Below are 16,676 nucleotides of genomic sequence, written 5' to 3'. Positions count from 1 at the left end.
GGAAAGTAGTTTTAGTCTAGGAACTATGTTGAAGTTATACATCTCAACTGAGAGACAAGCTTTGAATGTCGAGGAGGAAGTAAGTTTAGCCTGGGTTGTTAGTGGAAGCAATAAAAAGAGAGCGTGAGCGCTTTGGGTGCATTTTTTCAAAAACAAAAACATCTGTAAGACATTTACTTTTATGGATAATTTTGTAAAATGAGTTTGAAATTATATTAAACTATTTTAGGATCATGGTTTGTGGTCCGTTTGTTTTATTCATCCATGGATCCATCCATTTTCTGTAGCGCTTATCCTCACTCGGGTCGCAGGCGTGCTGGAGTCTATCCCAGCTATCTTTGGGTGAGAGGCGGGGTACACCCTGAACCGGTCGGCAGCCAATCGCAGGGCACGTAGACAAAATACCTTTCACACTCACATTCACACCTACGGGCAATTTAGAGTCTTCAATTAACCTACCACGCATGTTTTGGAGATGTGGGAGGAAACCGGAGTACCCGGAGAAAAGCCACACAGGCACGGGGAGAACATGCAAACTCCACACAAGCGGGGTCGGGATTTGAACCCCGGTCCTCAGAACTATGAGGCAGATGTGCTAACCAGTCGTCCAGGCTTGTTTTATTCAGCTCGTCTCAATGATCAAAATACTGCCGTGGGAAACTGCAAAAACCATGACACAATGAACGCAACAGTTGGAAAAAACACGCTGGCGGACAACAATGGATGAAAATAAGAGTCTCTTAGTGAGCTGTAATTCTTGGTAAGGAGGAGACATTTGATTCAATAGGAGACTGAAGGCAGCAAGAAAACAGAGCAATGCAGCCAAGTGGAGACTGTGGAGTATTATACTGGTGTCCAGAGCTAAGGCACAGCTAAGCTAAGATTAGCGTGTGTGTTTTTTTTCATTTCTAGCCATGTATCCTCAAATGCTACCATGGTGCCCATGGTTTCATCTCGGCAGGCTTGGAACACAGGCTGACCTGGTACTATTGCTTGTACCTGGTAGAGTAGTGCACAGTTTTGCAAATGAAAAATAATCAAGATCACAGATTACCACAGGTTCATGGTCCAACTTTGGGTAAACTGCAAAAACCATCAGTCAGATCAAGACACACAAGAGGGTCTCTTGTCTTTACTTCTCAACATGTGGCTAACGAGACAGATTTTATTTGCGAGGAAACTGAAGGCATCAAGCAGAAAAGTGGAAACTGTGGAGTATAATACTGTAGTGTCCAGAGCTAAGGCACGTGTTTATTTGAGCAATTTCTAGCCGTGTATCCTCATGTTACAATGAAGTGGCTACGAGGAAGTCTGCTCGACTGGAACGACCGGGTACTGGATATAGCAACTTGTACTATTTGGATTTGCCACTGAAAAAGCGTCAGCAGCGCGCAGAGCCACAAAACAGTTATCTCGTCCAACGCTCTTTGCAAAGTTAAACTTTTTAAATTCATTCTAATGTGAACTTTTATATATATATATATATATATATATATATATATATATATATATATATATATATATAGTTTAGCTCAGTAATGGCTAGCCGACCATACTTTAGGGAAACTAAAAAAAAAAAAAAAACCCACATTGAGCACATCAACACAAATGAGCTTGTTTTGTATTTAGTGCTTGACGTGGCTGTTGGTAAGTAGAACATTCAATGAGAGGACATTGATGACAGCAACAACTGTTTTCTGGGGGGCACTTTGGATGCAAATGGTAAAAAGCATGATTGCATGATGTTGACAACTCCCCTAAACGTTACGCTTTTGTCTCACGTCATCGAATTGGGAAGAGTTTTGTTTTAGTCTGACTATGCAAGGATTTATGTATGAATATTGTCTCCATCAAATGGCATGAAATGTTATTTGTATTCTAGATTTATTTAGTCTTACCTGGCGGTGCAACAATTAATCAACGACTAATTGATTATCATATTAATAGACAACTATTTTGATCATCGATTAATCGTTTAGAGAATTATTTTTAGCTTAATATGCTCCAAATCCTTGGAATTTTAGCCTTTCAACAGTAAATATTCTCGTGGTATAGTATTGGTGTCATGAGGTGGCATGTGGGAGAAAAGGGGCACACTATATACTGTAACAAACAATATTATGCAAAGGCTGACCTGGCGAGGTCTGTGCCGTGACTGGCTCCGAAGGGAGGGAGGCGGCTCCCGCTCCGGCCTCATTGACAGCCGACACACGCAGACGATAACTTTGACCTGGCTGAAGACCCGAAACCTGCATGTCATAAGAAACACATCAAACATTTAGCACCCTCGCAATTTCTCAGGTTTTTAAAAAAAATTACATTTCCAAGATGCAGAGAATACAGTGAATACAGTAGACGCTCAGAAAACACACAGGTAATTCCACCTGTGATGTTTTCATTTATTTATTTTTTAAAATAATTAATTTACCCCTCAGAAATAATGGAAATAGAAGTTACCCATTGTATGGTCAAAATGAATAACTAAAATTAATTAGTCTTTCAGGATGCTAAGAGGGAACAGGAATTTTTTGCAGAGCGATAAAGTTGCCTTTTTTTATGTACATTGTTGAATAAAAATAAGTATATTTAAGTTGGTGTCTGCTTGGGTTGTAATACCTTTTCTAAACTGCATCGCTCATTTAACACTGAGCAGCAAGACACTTTCCTATGCCGCAACACATTTAATTTCTCGGTCTATGGTTAACATTGCACTTTTCCCACAAAAAGCCAAGGAGAAAGAAAAACACTCGTGGAGTTCATCCCGAGGGGTGTCAAATTCATTTGAACTGTGGGGCACATTGCAGTTAAGGGCCGTTATGATTGTGAAAATCATATAAATGTATAATCCCCTCATCATTATTATGTATAGTACATATTGCCCTTCCATCCATCCATTTTCTGAGCCGCTTCTCCTCACTAGGGTCGCGGGCGTTCTGGAGCCTATCCCAGCTGTCATCGGGCAGGAGGCGGGGTACACCCTCAACTGGTTGCCAGCCAATCGCAGGGCACATAGAAACAAACAACCATTCACACTCACAGTCATGCCTACGGGCAATTGCCCTTGAATTTCCTAAAAATTTAATTTGACATCAGAAGCCACGTGAAATAATGACAACCAAATAATCAAGTATATAAATTGTTCAATATGTTAAGAAGGGATTCGGTGAGGGAGAAAAAAAAAAGAACACAGTATAAATAACTACTACCATAATACTATACGACAAACTCTTTTGAGATCAATGCATATTTTTCCTAAACATTTTGGCTATTTACCGAATTTGTGCAAATTTTGGGATGTTTGTCTTTGAAGGGTCCACTGTAAACTCACAAAAAGCCAAACAAAACCCCCCCAAAAAGGAGAAAAAAACAAACAAGGGGTCAATATTAATACCCCATGGAAACACCTTTGAAGCATAATTTTCCGGAAAATTTTGGTTGTACTCCACATTGTATCACTTTCGGGGAGTTTGACTTTGGAAGTTCCACTGTACACTTACAAAAAGCCAAAGAAAAAGCAAAAAAAAAACCCAACCAAACAAAAAAACTATAAACCTATAATGCTGTCGATAACAATACTACATGATAAACATTTTTGAGGCATATTTTTCTGAAAATGTTGGTAATACTCCAAATTGTACGACTTTTAGGCTGTTTGACTTTGAATGTGTGCACATCTGGAAATTTTTGATTGTACAGTATTTCAAATTGTGTGACTTTTGGGCCGTATGTCTTTTGAAGGTTTCACTGTACAAACACAAAATCGAAATTAAAAGCGGAAAAAAAACTAAACTAAAAAAACATGGTGTACGCATACTGTATAACAAGACTACTGTGTACGGCAACCACTAATGTGATCTATTTTCCTGGAAAATATTGTTTATACTCCAAATTGTTCAGGTTTTAGACGGTTCAAGTTCAGTTTGGTTCCACTTGACACATAAAAGCCAAACAAAAAGCAAAAAAATTGGTTCAGATTCTGGATTATTTTGTTTGAAATTCCACTAACTGTATTCCTCCATAGTTCTGAATAATACTTGATTGGCTATAACATATGTAGCATTAGCCTATCATATACAGTACACTGTTGGTCTCCTGTAGGCTTACCATGATTACATTTCCTTATATAAGTGAAGTACCTTGTAATACGTGTCCGTGACCGGCTCGGCATTCACAGCGGTCCATGTGTCCGACTGGTCGCCCTGGCTAATTTCCAATAAGTATCCCTTGACGGGGCCCCGGCCTTCGTAGAGCGGCGCGGCCCACAGGACCACCAACGAGTGGTCCCTCACCTCGCGGACCTCCAAGTCAAAGGGACAACCTGAGGGACGACGTCTATCAATATTCTCGAAAGAAACACGACAACATTCCTTGATCCATCCCGGCTGACTGCGGCGGTTAATTTGCTTCATGATTTTAGGGACCCACTTGAGACTTATTAATGCCATCCAGGGAAGCCCATTTGGCAAGATTAATGAGCGCTTTCAAAAAATGGCATGCGCCTCGTTCCATTTTCAATATCAATGTCACAGGGAGCTGTGCCGTGTGTGTGTGTTCATGTTTCTATGCAACAATCATACATTGCTCAGAACGTACGTGGATCCCCCAGGGCTTTTGTTTCAGCGCGGCTTTTATGTCACCATGGCAACACTGAAGGACAAGCCGCCTTTTTGCAACTAATGAACACGCTGCTCGCACTCGCATGATGAAACATGCTGTGAGCCTGCACTCTGATAGAAACATAAACACTACGTATTATATAAGAATGGAACATGAAGGAAAAAAGTTTGTTTACTCTGAATTAATAATCACTTTCCAAATTTTAAAATTAACAGAATTTCACAACTCTACTTAATCACCATGGTTAACAAACAATTTGAAGGGAAAGGAAGGGAATCATTGGAATTGAATGGAATTGCCAAATTTAGGCTATTTTTTCCAGGGAGAAAATTTTTTCAAAAATGCACAAAAATTTGGGGAACTCGAAACAATGTGTGAGACTTCAGCTAAGTCAACATCTCTAGCCTATTTTATTTTTCGTTTGGCTTGTTCCGTGTTGTGACGAAAACTACAGTATAGAACTGGAAAGCGGTACGGGGGTCTCTTATCTGGATGCTCGGTGCATTATGGCGAAAGCAACCAAGTTGACGTCGGTAATAAAATAAGAACGGAATAAACGGCGCAAAAGTAGCTGCGTGAATGTGAAACGAAATCACCTCCAAGGAACATGCAATTATTTAATCCGTGACTGGCTCGCCATTCACATAATCTTATTTTACAGCGGTTAACTTATTGCTATACTTATAGACATCACTGTCTTTGTCACACTTAACTAATTGTGACTAGTTTAATAGTATCTTAGTTTTATTTGATCTGATTTAAGGCTGGGCGAGTAGTCAATTCAATTGACTAATTCTAGTTTACTTGTCAGTCTGATTTTTTAAAAATATATATATTTTTTGCAGTTTCCATCGTTCAATGCACGTCGCTGTTAACAAGACAGCACAGTAAGTGTTGCCAACTTTGCAATGTCCTCTCTATATTTAGCAACTTTTCCAACCACAAATATTTTGGAGATGTTGCCTTGCCTCACAATGAACAAGTCTCCATGACAAACATAAGCACCAGCTGAGCCATGTAAGGCCATATTGCCCAGCCCTGCTTAAAAATTTTTTTGGGGGCTGACGGTTTGACTAATTTCCATTCCGATGTGAAAAAATGTAAACAAATTGGAGGTTAATCAGAAATGGATTGTGATTTTCCTTCATCCTGTTCCGTCTGTTTTAGTGCTCACCAGGCTCTGGCATGGTCCACTCCTCACACAAGAAAGCCTCACTGGCCTCCGACGGCTTCCCCACGCCAACCATGTTGGCAGCAAACACGCGGTACTGGTACCAAAGCCCCCTGGTCAGGTTGGAAACCTATTAAAAAAGGTCTCAATAAGTTAACTGACAACAGCCAAATAATGACATCAGTGGAGTGCAGAGCGAGATGAATGTTGAATAAAGCACCACTGAGCTGGACTTGGCATCCTGGGTGTCTTTTGGCTGCCACATTTGTTTGGATGTATTGATCCCGCACAGGAGCCTTTCTCCTGACTCTTGCAGGCATTTGAGAGGGCATTACTGCTGCTGCAGCAGCGTTGTCTCTTGAATCCCCCCCACACCCCAAACATCTTACCACCCACTCCCCCACCCCTCAATACATATTCGCTTTGGGAAGAGAGAGGATTCAACCTTATTGATTTGCATATTGATCTTACTATTCGCAGCCACTTAGACTTTAAGGCTCCCCCTCGGTGAGACGCTCTCGCCTTACTCACCGAGGCTAAACGATGCACTCTGTGGCGCGGTGGAATCCCAAAAAAGCAAAAAGAGGACATTTAACTCTTAAAATTCTAATCATATTTTAGAATTCAATGTACACTTGCCATCCACTAGGGGGCAAAGAAGCAGTGTTTGATGATTTGACTCACTTTGCATCCCCCTGTGTAATCAGCCTGTGCCCTGATCAATAACTCATGTTGGAAGTAAATGCAATCCTTTACCACGACACTTGTTGTTGTTGCCCAAAGGAGGGCTGTTCTCAACTCTTAAAGGAGACCTTTTTCCCCCTCACAATTTAAAACTGTTCCCTGGTGTAGTAATAACATGCCTGTGCCATGCCTTCATCAGAATATTCCCAGGATCCAGAATTTTAAGTCACTTTACACATCTGATTTCTTGTCTCACTGAAATTAACCGCTGTCCCATGCAAGTGGTGACTGTATACCCCGCTCTATATACTGCTTGTGACTAGTGTGACTTCTATTGTACTTGTGGGAGCAGAACAAAGAGTGTGATTAAAATAAAACACACACCATAAAGACAATAAAATCACTTTAACTCATGGAGGCAGCACTTTGTATACTACACTGTCTGTATATGGCACACGGACACGTCACCACACACAAATACCCCACGCCGTCATTGTGTTGTCAACTTCACCAAGCAATCTAGCGTGTACTGCTTATCAGAAGCTAACCCTGTTAGCTTAACGCTAATCTGTGCATTCAACTTAACTCAGTGCAGCTCTGCTGTTTATCCACATTGTTATGTAACAGTATGGCAGAAGTATGACAGCTCAGCATGTATGATAAAAGTGATTTCGAAGGTAAAGATATAGCATGGATTTAATTTCCCCTAGTGGAGGCAGCACTTTGCCACCAATCCACCGAAATGAATTTGTCAATGAATGAAGTGGATCCATGTATGTGGCACTTGCCATGAACACGTAGGAAAACAGAAATACCCCCACTTCCCAAGTGGACAGCATAACTGAATATTCGTTGAGTATGTGCCGGAAGTAGTTCAGAGCGTGCAGTCCAGCTGTTGATTGCGAAAATGGCGGCTCAACGCCCAGCCAAGCTCCCAAGTCATGGGCGGGTGGAGAAATTTGGTGAGTGGGCAGCATTATGTAGATTAACCAATCTCTGACATGACAACTGAGAAGGACTCGCTCACATGATCAGAAATAGGCACATAAAAAGAGATTTTCTTGATTGTGTAATTTTACACTTGAAGGGTGAAAAGGCACTTCAGAGACCTAGCTAATTATAGACAAGCAATTAAAACCTAAAATTTCCATAATATGTCTGAATTTAAAGCTCACCACTGCATCATGAGTGTAGCCAAAGTAGTAGAATCCCTGTCGAGCTGTCTAAAAATAACACTTACACAAACAAAAAGACATTCATTGTTGTAATTAAGGAGCTTGGGTAACCTCCTTGAGACAGGCTTAAGATGTACCTTTCCCGCAGGTATCCATGGACATGGCTTGTTGCCTAGTGACATGGCCAAAGTGAGCCTTAAGCCAATATTGTCATTACTTTGAGGCTAAATGGAGAAATAATGGAGATTAGTGTAATTCTATATTAGGTTCTGGCGATGGCTTCAAAAATGGCTTTCTGCAAGAATCTCCTTCACACGCTGAAAGAAAAAAAACGTCAAGAAGGTGAGGGGAATTTACTGACCGTGGTCCGCCTCTCTCTGACCGCTTTTATGTTGACCTCCCGCCACATTTCGGTGCCTGCCTCCTGCTTGTCAAGGTAATAACCCCTCACGGGGTCACCGCCGTCAAAGCGAGGCCTCCTCCAGCCCACAACCATCTCTGAACCCGTGCACATCAGCAAAGCGATGCCAGAGGGAGCCGAGGGGACACCTGGAGTAGACAAAATAAAGAAGATGGAAAGTCACAACTCATAAGACTTACAATCGCCATTCAAATAAGGCTGTATTCAAGTTCAAGTCTATTCATCCACATGCAAAGGCTTCACTAGGAAATGAAAGGAGTGAATAGCAACCAAATGAGTCACATTATCTGACACTGAGTCACAAGAAGGGTCCAGCGGCTTGCTAACAGGCACATCATCATCTGTCAAGAAACACTACACCATTATATCATAAGGGCCGAGAGCCAAACATCATTTTAACTTGTTGAGACGATATACACTCACTGGAAAAAACATTAGGTACACCTGATGCACAATCGAATGAAAAGCAATGATTTGATTGTTGGCAGTGCTTGGTTGGTTGGTCAGTAATTTTTTTTTACGTTTGTTTGTTTAGTCCATCAGTCTGTTTGTTCGGTGAGTCAGTCACACTGTTGCTAGGTCCATCAGTTGGTTGGTTGATTTGTTGGTTACATAAGTCAATTGATTGGTTGGCCATTTAGTTAGTCATTTGGTTGGTCAGTCGGTTGCTCCATTAGTCGCGTGGTTGGTTGGTGCATTGTTTATTCAGTCAGCTACTTGTTTGTTTGTTTTGTCAGCCCATTGATTGACTGGTTGGTCGATCCATCAGTGGGTTGATTGTTTGGTCAGTCGATTGTTTGGTCAGTTTCATGTTTGGTCCATTTGTCGGTTGTTTGATTAGTCGGTCGGTCGGTTAATTGATTGGCTGGTTTCTAAGTCAGTTGATTGGTTGGTCAGTCGGTCAGTTCGATGGTCAATCGGTCGATTGGTTGACTGGTTAGTTGGTTGGTTTATCAGTCCTTTGGTTGACTGGTGGGTCCATCGGTCGGTTGATTGGTTGGTCAGTCGGTTGTTTGATCAGTTTCATTTTTGGTCCATTTGTCGGTTGTTTGGTCAGTCGGTCGGTCAAATAGTTGATTGGTTGGTTTATAAGTCAGTTGATTGGTTGGTCAGTCGGTCAGTTCGATGGTCAATCGGTCGATTGGTTGACTGGTTAGTTGGTTGGTTGATCAGTCCATCGGTTGACTGGTGGGTCCATCGGTCAGTTGATTGGTTGGTTAGTCAGTTGTTTGGTCCGTCAGTCGATCGTTTGGTTTATCAGTCGGTTGTATGGTTCGATGGTCAATCTGTCATTTTTTAGTTGCTTTGTCCATCAGTCAGTTGATAGGATGGTACATCAGTCAGTTAATTGATTGGTTGGTTGTTTGGTCAGTCAGTTGTTTGGTCCGTCAGTCTTGTTTAGTTACTCAGTTGGTTGAATGGTCCATCTGACAGTTGAGTGATTGGTTGGTCCATCAGTCGACTGTTTGGACAGTCGGTCGATTTGTTGGTCCCTCAGTCAGTTGCCCGATTGGCTTGTTGGCAGTTTTACACCACGGCTGACTACAAGCACATTAAAAGTTAAATAGTGAAAACACCTTAATGTACATAATAATATTTGCTTCTCACAGTAAGAATAGCTCTGTAATATACTTACGAGTGGCAGCTTTGACCAGGATGGGAAGAGACTCCTCCGAGTAGTCACTGTTTCCTGCTCGACTCACTGACTTCACCCTGAACACATATTCCTTACGAGTCTGGAGACCGTGGACTGTAAACCTGAAGAGGACAAAAAAAAAAAGAATCAATAAAATAAATGCGTTGTAGAGGTTAAACTACTGTTGTAGGGGTTACTACTTTGAATTGACCGGCTTGTTTAAGAGTCTTTGAATAAAATATATCCAATCAGCTTCCTAAATCAATAATATTATACTTATCAGGTATGTTCGGAGAATTAGGGGTTTTAATTTGCTCATACTCCTTTTGAACATACACATTGTACATTCCTTTGATTATCATTTCCTTGTTTTTGATGTGTTTTGTTTTGTTTTTCCATTTGTCACAAGTTGATCTTGTGTTGATTGTTTTGTTTTCTGTATATGTTCAATTAACATGCTAATCTTAAAGATAAAAAAAATTAACAGCTTTTTTGTAGTTGATGCTAAGGTGATGATAATCGTGTTGATGTCCACTAATCAATAACATTGTTGATCTTTTTCTTCAGTCTCAACTTGCTGTGCGTGCCTGCAAACAAAAGCTTATTCACTCTCCAGTCGTTTTCGGTTCGACAGGCCCCACCCCCGAATCTTTCATCCAATCACATTCAGATACCTTTATGCCCTCACACACAGACACACGAAATTTATAAAACTCTAAAAACAATTCACCTAACGCAACTACTCGCTATGCTATATACGAATAGTATAGAAATAAAAATTACAAAATAAAGGAGGAGGGAATTATTTGCAATAATGTAGCAAAACTGCAGTTGTGTTACGTGGATTGTTGCAAGATTTATAAGATCTGGCTGTCGTTGAGGCTCTGAAGATGTTTGATTTGTGATTGGATGGGTGAGTCAGGGGCATGGGTGGGGTGTTGGGGGCAATGGAAGAAGGAAGAAGATTGCAAGCGTGTGTCTGTGGGAAAAAGGCTGACGAGAAACAGTAGTTGGAGGTTTTCTTTGGTGACATTAACCGTCCATTTTTTTACAATAAAGAGGTTATTGATCGACCACCGCAGTATATTGTCTGTCTTTTCATTGTTATTGAAGGGTGTTTGGTAAATTTGCTGATGGCTGATGTGAGGATTTCAGGCCACTTGTCAGCTAGAGCTAGTAGGTGCCTTTTCATAGCATAAAACTTGCACCTTTGACAAATCTGAGGATAGAATTGTGACCGTATATTAGGTGTGACCATCATATATTTCCATATGCTTGAGGGAGCACTGCTCACTTGCTGCACAAACCCACCACCTGTTGATTGGTGATTAATTGACCTCAAGCTATAACCATCATTGCAGAGTGGTGATGTCAATGCGTCAACTCCTAATGTGTAGCAGGGGAGCCTTTTGTGTCTGCTGTCACCTGGGGTTGGTAACGGGTTTGTTGTTAATGACCTTCCAGTCCCGTTGGCCAGTTTCGCTGCTGTACAGATAATATCCCAGGACACCCTCTGTGTCTTTGGGCTCCTGCCACCGAAGCAAAACTGAGGTATCTGTATCTCGGAAGCCCAAGATGGAGGGCGGTGGAGTGGGGACACCTATGGAAAAATACAAATATCCATCAAGTAAAAGGTTAGCCAAGAAATACTGATTACTGATACACACACAGATATTCTTACTTGGTTGGTCAGTTGTTTTTTTGTTTGGTTAGTTCATTGGTCAGTTGGTTGATTAGATGACTGGTTGGTTGTTTGGGTGCTCATTTATTCAGTCATTTGGCCTGTTGGTTGTTTGGTCATTCTGTAGATGCATTGTTTAGTCGGTCAGTTTTTCAGATTTTTTGATTGGTCCATCAGTTGTTTGATTGGTTGGCTGGTCAGTTGCTTGGGCAATCATTTGATCCATCTGTCGGTCGATTGCATAGTCGATTTGGTTGGTCGAACCTTTAGTTGGTCATTTGGTTAATCGTCCGGTTGGTTGAATGGCTCGTCATTTGGTTGAGTTGTTGGTTGGTAATTTGGTCAGTCATAGGGTCAGTAGGTTAATTGGTTGGTGGTTAGCTGTTTGGGCAGTCATTTGGTCAGTCAGTCGGTTGTTTGGCTGGTCGGTCATTTGATCGGTAGCTAAAATGTTTTCCAAGAAATAGTGACACACATTTGGCAGTCTTACTTTGTGGTTTTCCCAAACAGATCCAGCCACTTGGCTCTGATGGCTCACTGACGCCGTACTTGTTGACGGCGCGCACTCTGAAGCAATATTGCGTTCCTTTGACTAGGTCAAAGATGGGAAACCGGGGAGAGTTGACCACCGAGTCTAGACTGGCCATTTCCCAGCTGCTCTTCCCTTCCTGCGACTAAAAAAAAAGAGTCAGACCATTTCCAAAGAGCCTCCATCTTTGTTTAGTAGCTTCCCAATGTGCTGGAGGATTCAATGTGCAGACAAATGGGTTGCCAAAGTATGATAACTCCTTCCAAGAGGGTACTATCATTCACTGGTGATTGTGTCATTATCTATAGCGAAGCACAATGCTCTGGCAGGCGTAAAGACTGTTACCTGTTGGTGGGCCGGAAAAATTGATTCAGGATTCAAAGAGCTTTGTGGAGATGCAGGGAAGTAAATTCTAAATAATTAGGAACACACCGATACCAATATCAGTATTGGTGCTAATCTACATCTGTAGTCCTACTACAACACCGATACCACTTTACCAGCCAGACATATACCTTCTGGGCAGATGGATCAGGAGCCGTTTGGAGATACGTTGAGGTAAACATGGATGACAACACTAGTCACCCTGGAGCCATGCAGCACGGAGCAGAGCTCACACTCGGTGCTTGTTGGACGGCCCCACTATCAAATATTGCTGGATGCTTTCCAATTTCACCTTTTTTAAAAATGTTGTAAATCTGTGTATCCAACAAACTATATTTGATGGAATATCTGAGATAACAGTTATCCCTGTGTTGTCATACTATCAGAATTGTTGGGGTGGTAGTCACAGCGCCATTGTATCATGAGGTACTCTGCGATCCCCTAAGTAGTGACTCTATTATGCGTGATGGGTGAAGGTGGGGGGGAATTTTGCAAATGGTCTGCCGTAGTGATACACTGACATACTGTAATTAATTAGCGATTGAATTGAAAAATTAATGTCTGATTAAATGAGCAGTTCCAATTGCTGTAACACCTGTTTTACTTTCCCGCACAAAAGTAATACCTCTTTCGGGAAAATAAAAGGCTTGAACTAAATTCAAATACTGCCAAATCAAAGTTTTCAATCCCATTAAGCAGCTTTAATTGGGAATTTCCGGTATAAAAGGAGAGTTTTTTTTTCTTCATTGCCACATAGGGCAGTTATTGTTAAGCCCTATGAACTCCACCCAGCAATAAGTGGTCCGGCAAATGTGGGAAGTACTGTTAGCGTAAACTTCCATGCACTGGGTGAAACCCAATTTTTATTCAGCGGACTCTTGACAGGGGTCGTTAGTCATACAGTGGAGCTGTGATAACACCTACTTAAACCTACAGCAGGAGCACTTCAACTGTTAGCTTTAACGGTTAACTTTAAAAATTAAAATCATCCATTCTAAATCATTCTTTAGCATTAATGTCACATTGTGTTACAAAACCAAGCCTAAATCTTCAACTCACATTTTTGTTGAAGGATTATTTGACTTTCCTACGCACTTTGCCAGAGGTGGACCGCAAGCCAGAAAATACTGTCAAAGGTACTAGCGATTATACAGCGCTTGCTCAAGGGCGAGGGATAAATTTGAATGTGGCCTTCATTAAATAAGTGGACGGCAAGTAGCAAACTTTTGTATTTCACATGCCTTTGACAGTTTTATTACCCCAGTAACAAATAACAGTCCAATATAAAATTATATTTCCTGCGGCACGTTCCTGATGGAGCTGGAAAATGTTGAGGCGTCTGGGCTTGATATTGCAAAGCCTGGGGGGCCTTTATTGTTGAAAAGAACAGGCGGGAGCCCACAAGGTGGAGAGATTCATCTTATTTGAACATCAGTTTGAACTTTTGACGATTCTCTGGGATAAAAGAATAAAAAGGTAGTGTTTTCTTCCACCCGGCTCATTCACCAAGGAAGTGATGGGAGCGCTGACCTCAAACTGCACCCAACCTTGAAATCACAGATGTGCATGTCTGTCTATTGGCGTGTGTGAGTGTGGGCGTGCGTGCGTGCATGTTGTCCTGCACCTGTCTTGTTAGATTAGAGCTGCATTTGGGAGCCTGTGCTTTTAATTTGCCACATGTTCCAGCGCCAGGCGGGCCAAAATCAGCAAACGTGCGATGATGGAACAACATTGATCCTTGTGTTCGGCGCATGTGGGAGGATTACTGATGTGTCTACATTGATCAACCATATCATAAGCTGTGTCTAATGAGATCCAATAAAGGAGCTGTATTAAAAATCCAGCCTTCATGAAGATAATAACATTGCGCTTCACCGACCTGCTCCACGTAGAAGGTGAGTGGCTCCTTCCCTCGAGGTTCTGGTTCAGTCCAGCTCAATACCACGTATGTGTCGCTCAGCTTGCAGGCGTGGACGTTGGTGGGTGGAAAGGGAGTTCGAACCTGGCCTGCTGTTTGAAAAGAAGATGAGAAAGAGGAGGTGGAGTGTCAAAGTGTGAAAGAAACAGTTTTGCTGTGTCCTTTGTCAACACAGCATTGGGGGCAGGGAGGATACTGCCCCACCAGTTGGCTCTGTGTTATCCCCCAATTTGTATTTTGTACAGGTGCAACGGTACATGGTGACATAGTCAGATTTTCTTGAACATCCGTAAGGTAGAGAAGTGTACCAAGTTTCCACATAGAACATATTATGTATGTAGCTAAGGGACAAGAACTGTACAGGGCATCCGGAAAGTATTCGCTGCACTTCACTTTTCCACATTTTGTTATGTTACAGCCTTATTTCAAAATGGAATACATATTTTTTTTAGGTCAAAATTTACCCAAAACTTTTAAGAACTTTACAAACATCTCCCAAAACATGACCACCCAATTTCGTGTCCATCCGTAAAACTGGTGTCAAGGTGCTAATTCCAAGAGGCGCAACTGAGTTAGTTTTGTGGGAATCGTATTCGGGCCCCTTAAAACACATAATTTAAACAGGATACACAGTTTTTGTCATTGTCTAGATCTCATTCTGTTATGTGGAATAGACTGAGTAGGGCTCTGAGATCTACAGACTCAGGTCAAAGAATGGAGCCCAGAGTTCAAAGCAAACATGGTGAAGCAGCATTCAGCTGTCATGCTGCACCCAAATGGAATAAGATGCCAACAGAATCAATCAGAAGTCAGTCTAAAGTGTGAGTTTTTTAAGTCTGGGATAAAAACCTTTCTTTTTTTCATGCTTATGATTGAGCTCTTTGAGAGAAATTTATTTTCTGTACTGTTTTTAATTTTTATTTTGCTCATTCTTTTTAAATGCTTTTAATCATGTAAAGCACATTGAGTTACAGTACCTTGTGTATGAAATGTGCTATATAAATAAACCTGTCTTGCTTTATGTGTTTATTTTTTTACATTGAGTAGTTAATTTGTAACTAAATTGAGATGAAATCATAATTTTTTTCATTATACAATGTATACTTTTTGTGACATTTTTGTTTGCTGATGTGTGGGTTGAGATTTTTGTCATGTAATTACAGTAGATTGAACAGTGGTTGGGAAGTGGTTGATACTCACCAAATTTTGAAATTAAAAACAACTATTTTTGTCAACACCAGGACATTCTGTGCTGTATATGATGTTTTAAAACTGAGCACATTTTAAGTTACATTCACATCAAACCCAAAAGGATGCTGCATACTCTTCTGACTGATAGAAGAGGGAAAGAGTATACATTTAACTGAAACATCAGCAGTTTGAGTGCTTCTGTCCCCTAAATATCTCTGTGATGATGCGGCAACACCGCAGTGTGCATCGAAGAAGAAAGAAACTGATACGGCGCCGGCACCGAGTCGTGTTTTCCAAGTGAAAGGACACAGCTGTCAGTCTTGTTTTCTCACACACCGGAAAAACAAACGTGTCGATGTTGTCGGTGCAAATGTACATGTGTGTAGTGACTGTTCTGCATGAGTTTTCAAATAAACAGGACAAGGTCGATCCTTTTCATGTTTCACGTAAAGTTCTTTTCCCGTAAGTCAAATATGTGAACAATAAATAATTAAAAACAATGGGGTACTTTCAATCAGTGCAATTGTGTGTACTACACTACCACAGCGAGTGTTTGATTTAAAGTTGACACAAAGATGTACAGTATATTGTACATATTGTGTGTAATGTACATTGGGAGTTGATTTTTGTGTGTTGTACACTTAACAAAATTAGTTAACATATAAATGTAAATAAACTATGTAACTGTACTATTTAGATTTTCTAAATCAAAATATTATTTTCATATATGTTTCATATTGAGTAGGATTACTCAAAAACTATGATGGAAATTAATAATAAAATCATCATTATTATCATCTGAACAGGAAATCATTCAGGTTGAAAATTATTAAATTGTTCAACATTTTCCTCAGTTTTGTCAGTTCATCATCAATAATCAGTATTGGGGTAATATTGAAAAATATATGCATATACTACAAGAATTAATTAATAGAAATATTGGAAGAAAGTTGCAATTCTGAGAAAAATTCAGTGAAGAAAACATTTTAGAGAAAAAGGCAAGATTTTACACACAAAAATCTAAAAAAAATGTGAAAAAAACTTTCTTGACTATCATTAACATCAAATAAATATTTTATTTATCTATTTATTTTTAAAAATATATAATCATTAATAAATCATAAGTCCTAACCAATTATGATAATTCCTCTAAAAAATACAGCTTTACAAGTTTCTTTCCATTGCAACATTCCAACTTCAATCATGTAAATCATATTTCATGTGTGTGTGTGTGTGTGTGTGTGTGTGTGTGTGTGTGTGTGTACCGGG

The 16,676-nt window shown here is 40.6% G+C and overlaps 1 protein-coding gene across 1 annotated transcript in view; it reads right to left on the bottom strand.

The window, feature by feature from the left end:
• Positions 1–16,676, bottom strand: part of myom3 (myomesin 3) — a 74,728-nt gene that overhangs the window by 17,578 nt on the left and 40,474 nt on the right. The window contains exons 14-21 of the mRNA XM_061674637.1: positions 14,178–14,308; positions 11,876–12,059; positions 11,130–11,304; positions 9,705–9,826; positions 8,009–8,196; positions 5,792–5,918; positions 4,137–4,318; positions 2,135–2,249 (exon numbers count right to left, since the gene is read on the bottom strand). Coding sequence (XP_061530621.1) covers positions 2,135–2,249; positions 4,137–4,318; positions 5,792–5,918; positions 8,009–8,196; positions 9,705–9,826; positions 11,130–11,304; positions 11,876–12,059; positions 14,178–14,308 — 1,224 coding nt within the window. The remainder of the gene's footprint in view (positions 1–2,134; positions 2,250–4,136; positions 4,319–5,791; positions 5,919–8,008; positions 8,197–9,704; positions 9,827–11,129; positions 11,305–11,875; positions 12,060–14,177; positions 14,309–16,676) is intronic.

Source organism: Phycodurus eques, chromosome 4, assembly GCF_024500275.1.
Source record: "Phycodurus eques isolate BA_2022a chromosome 4, UOR_Pequ_1.1, whole genome shotgun sequence".
Taxonomy (NCBI): domain Eukaryota; kingdom Metazoa; phylum Chordata; class Actinopteri; order Syngnathiformes; family Syngnathidae; genus Phycodurus; species Phycodurus eques.
Note: the sequence above shows the minus strand (reverse complement) of the source record. Positions and strands in the feature narration are given on the sequence as shown.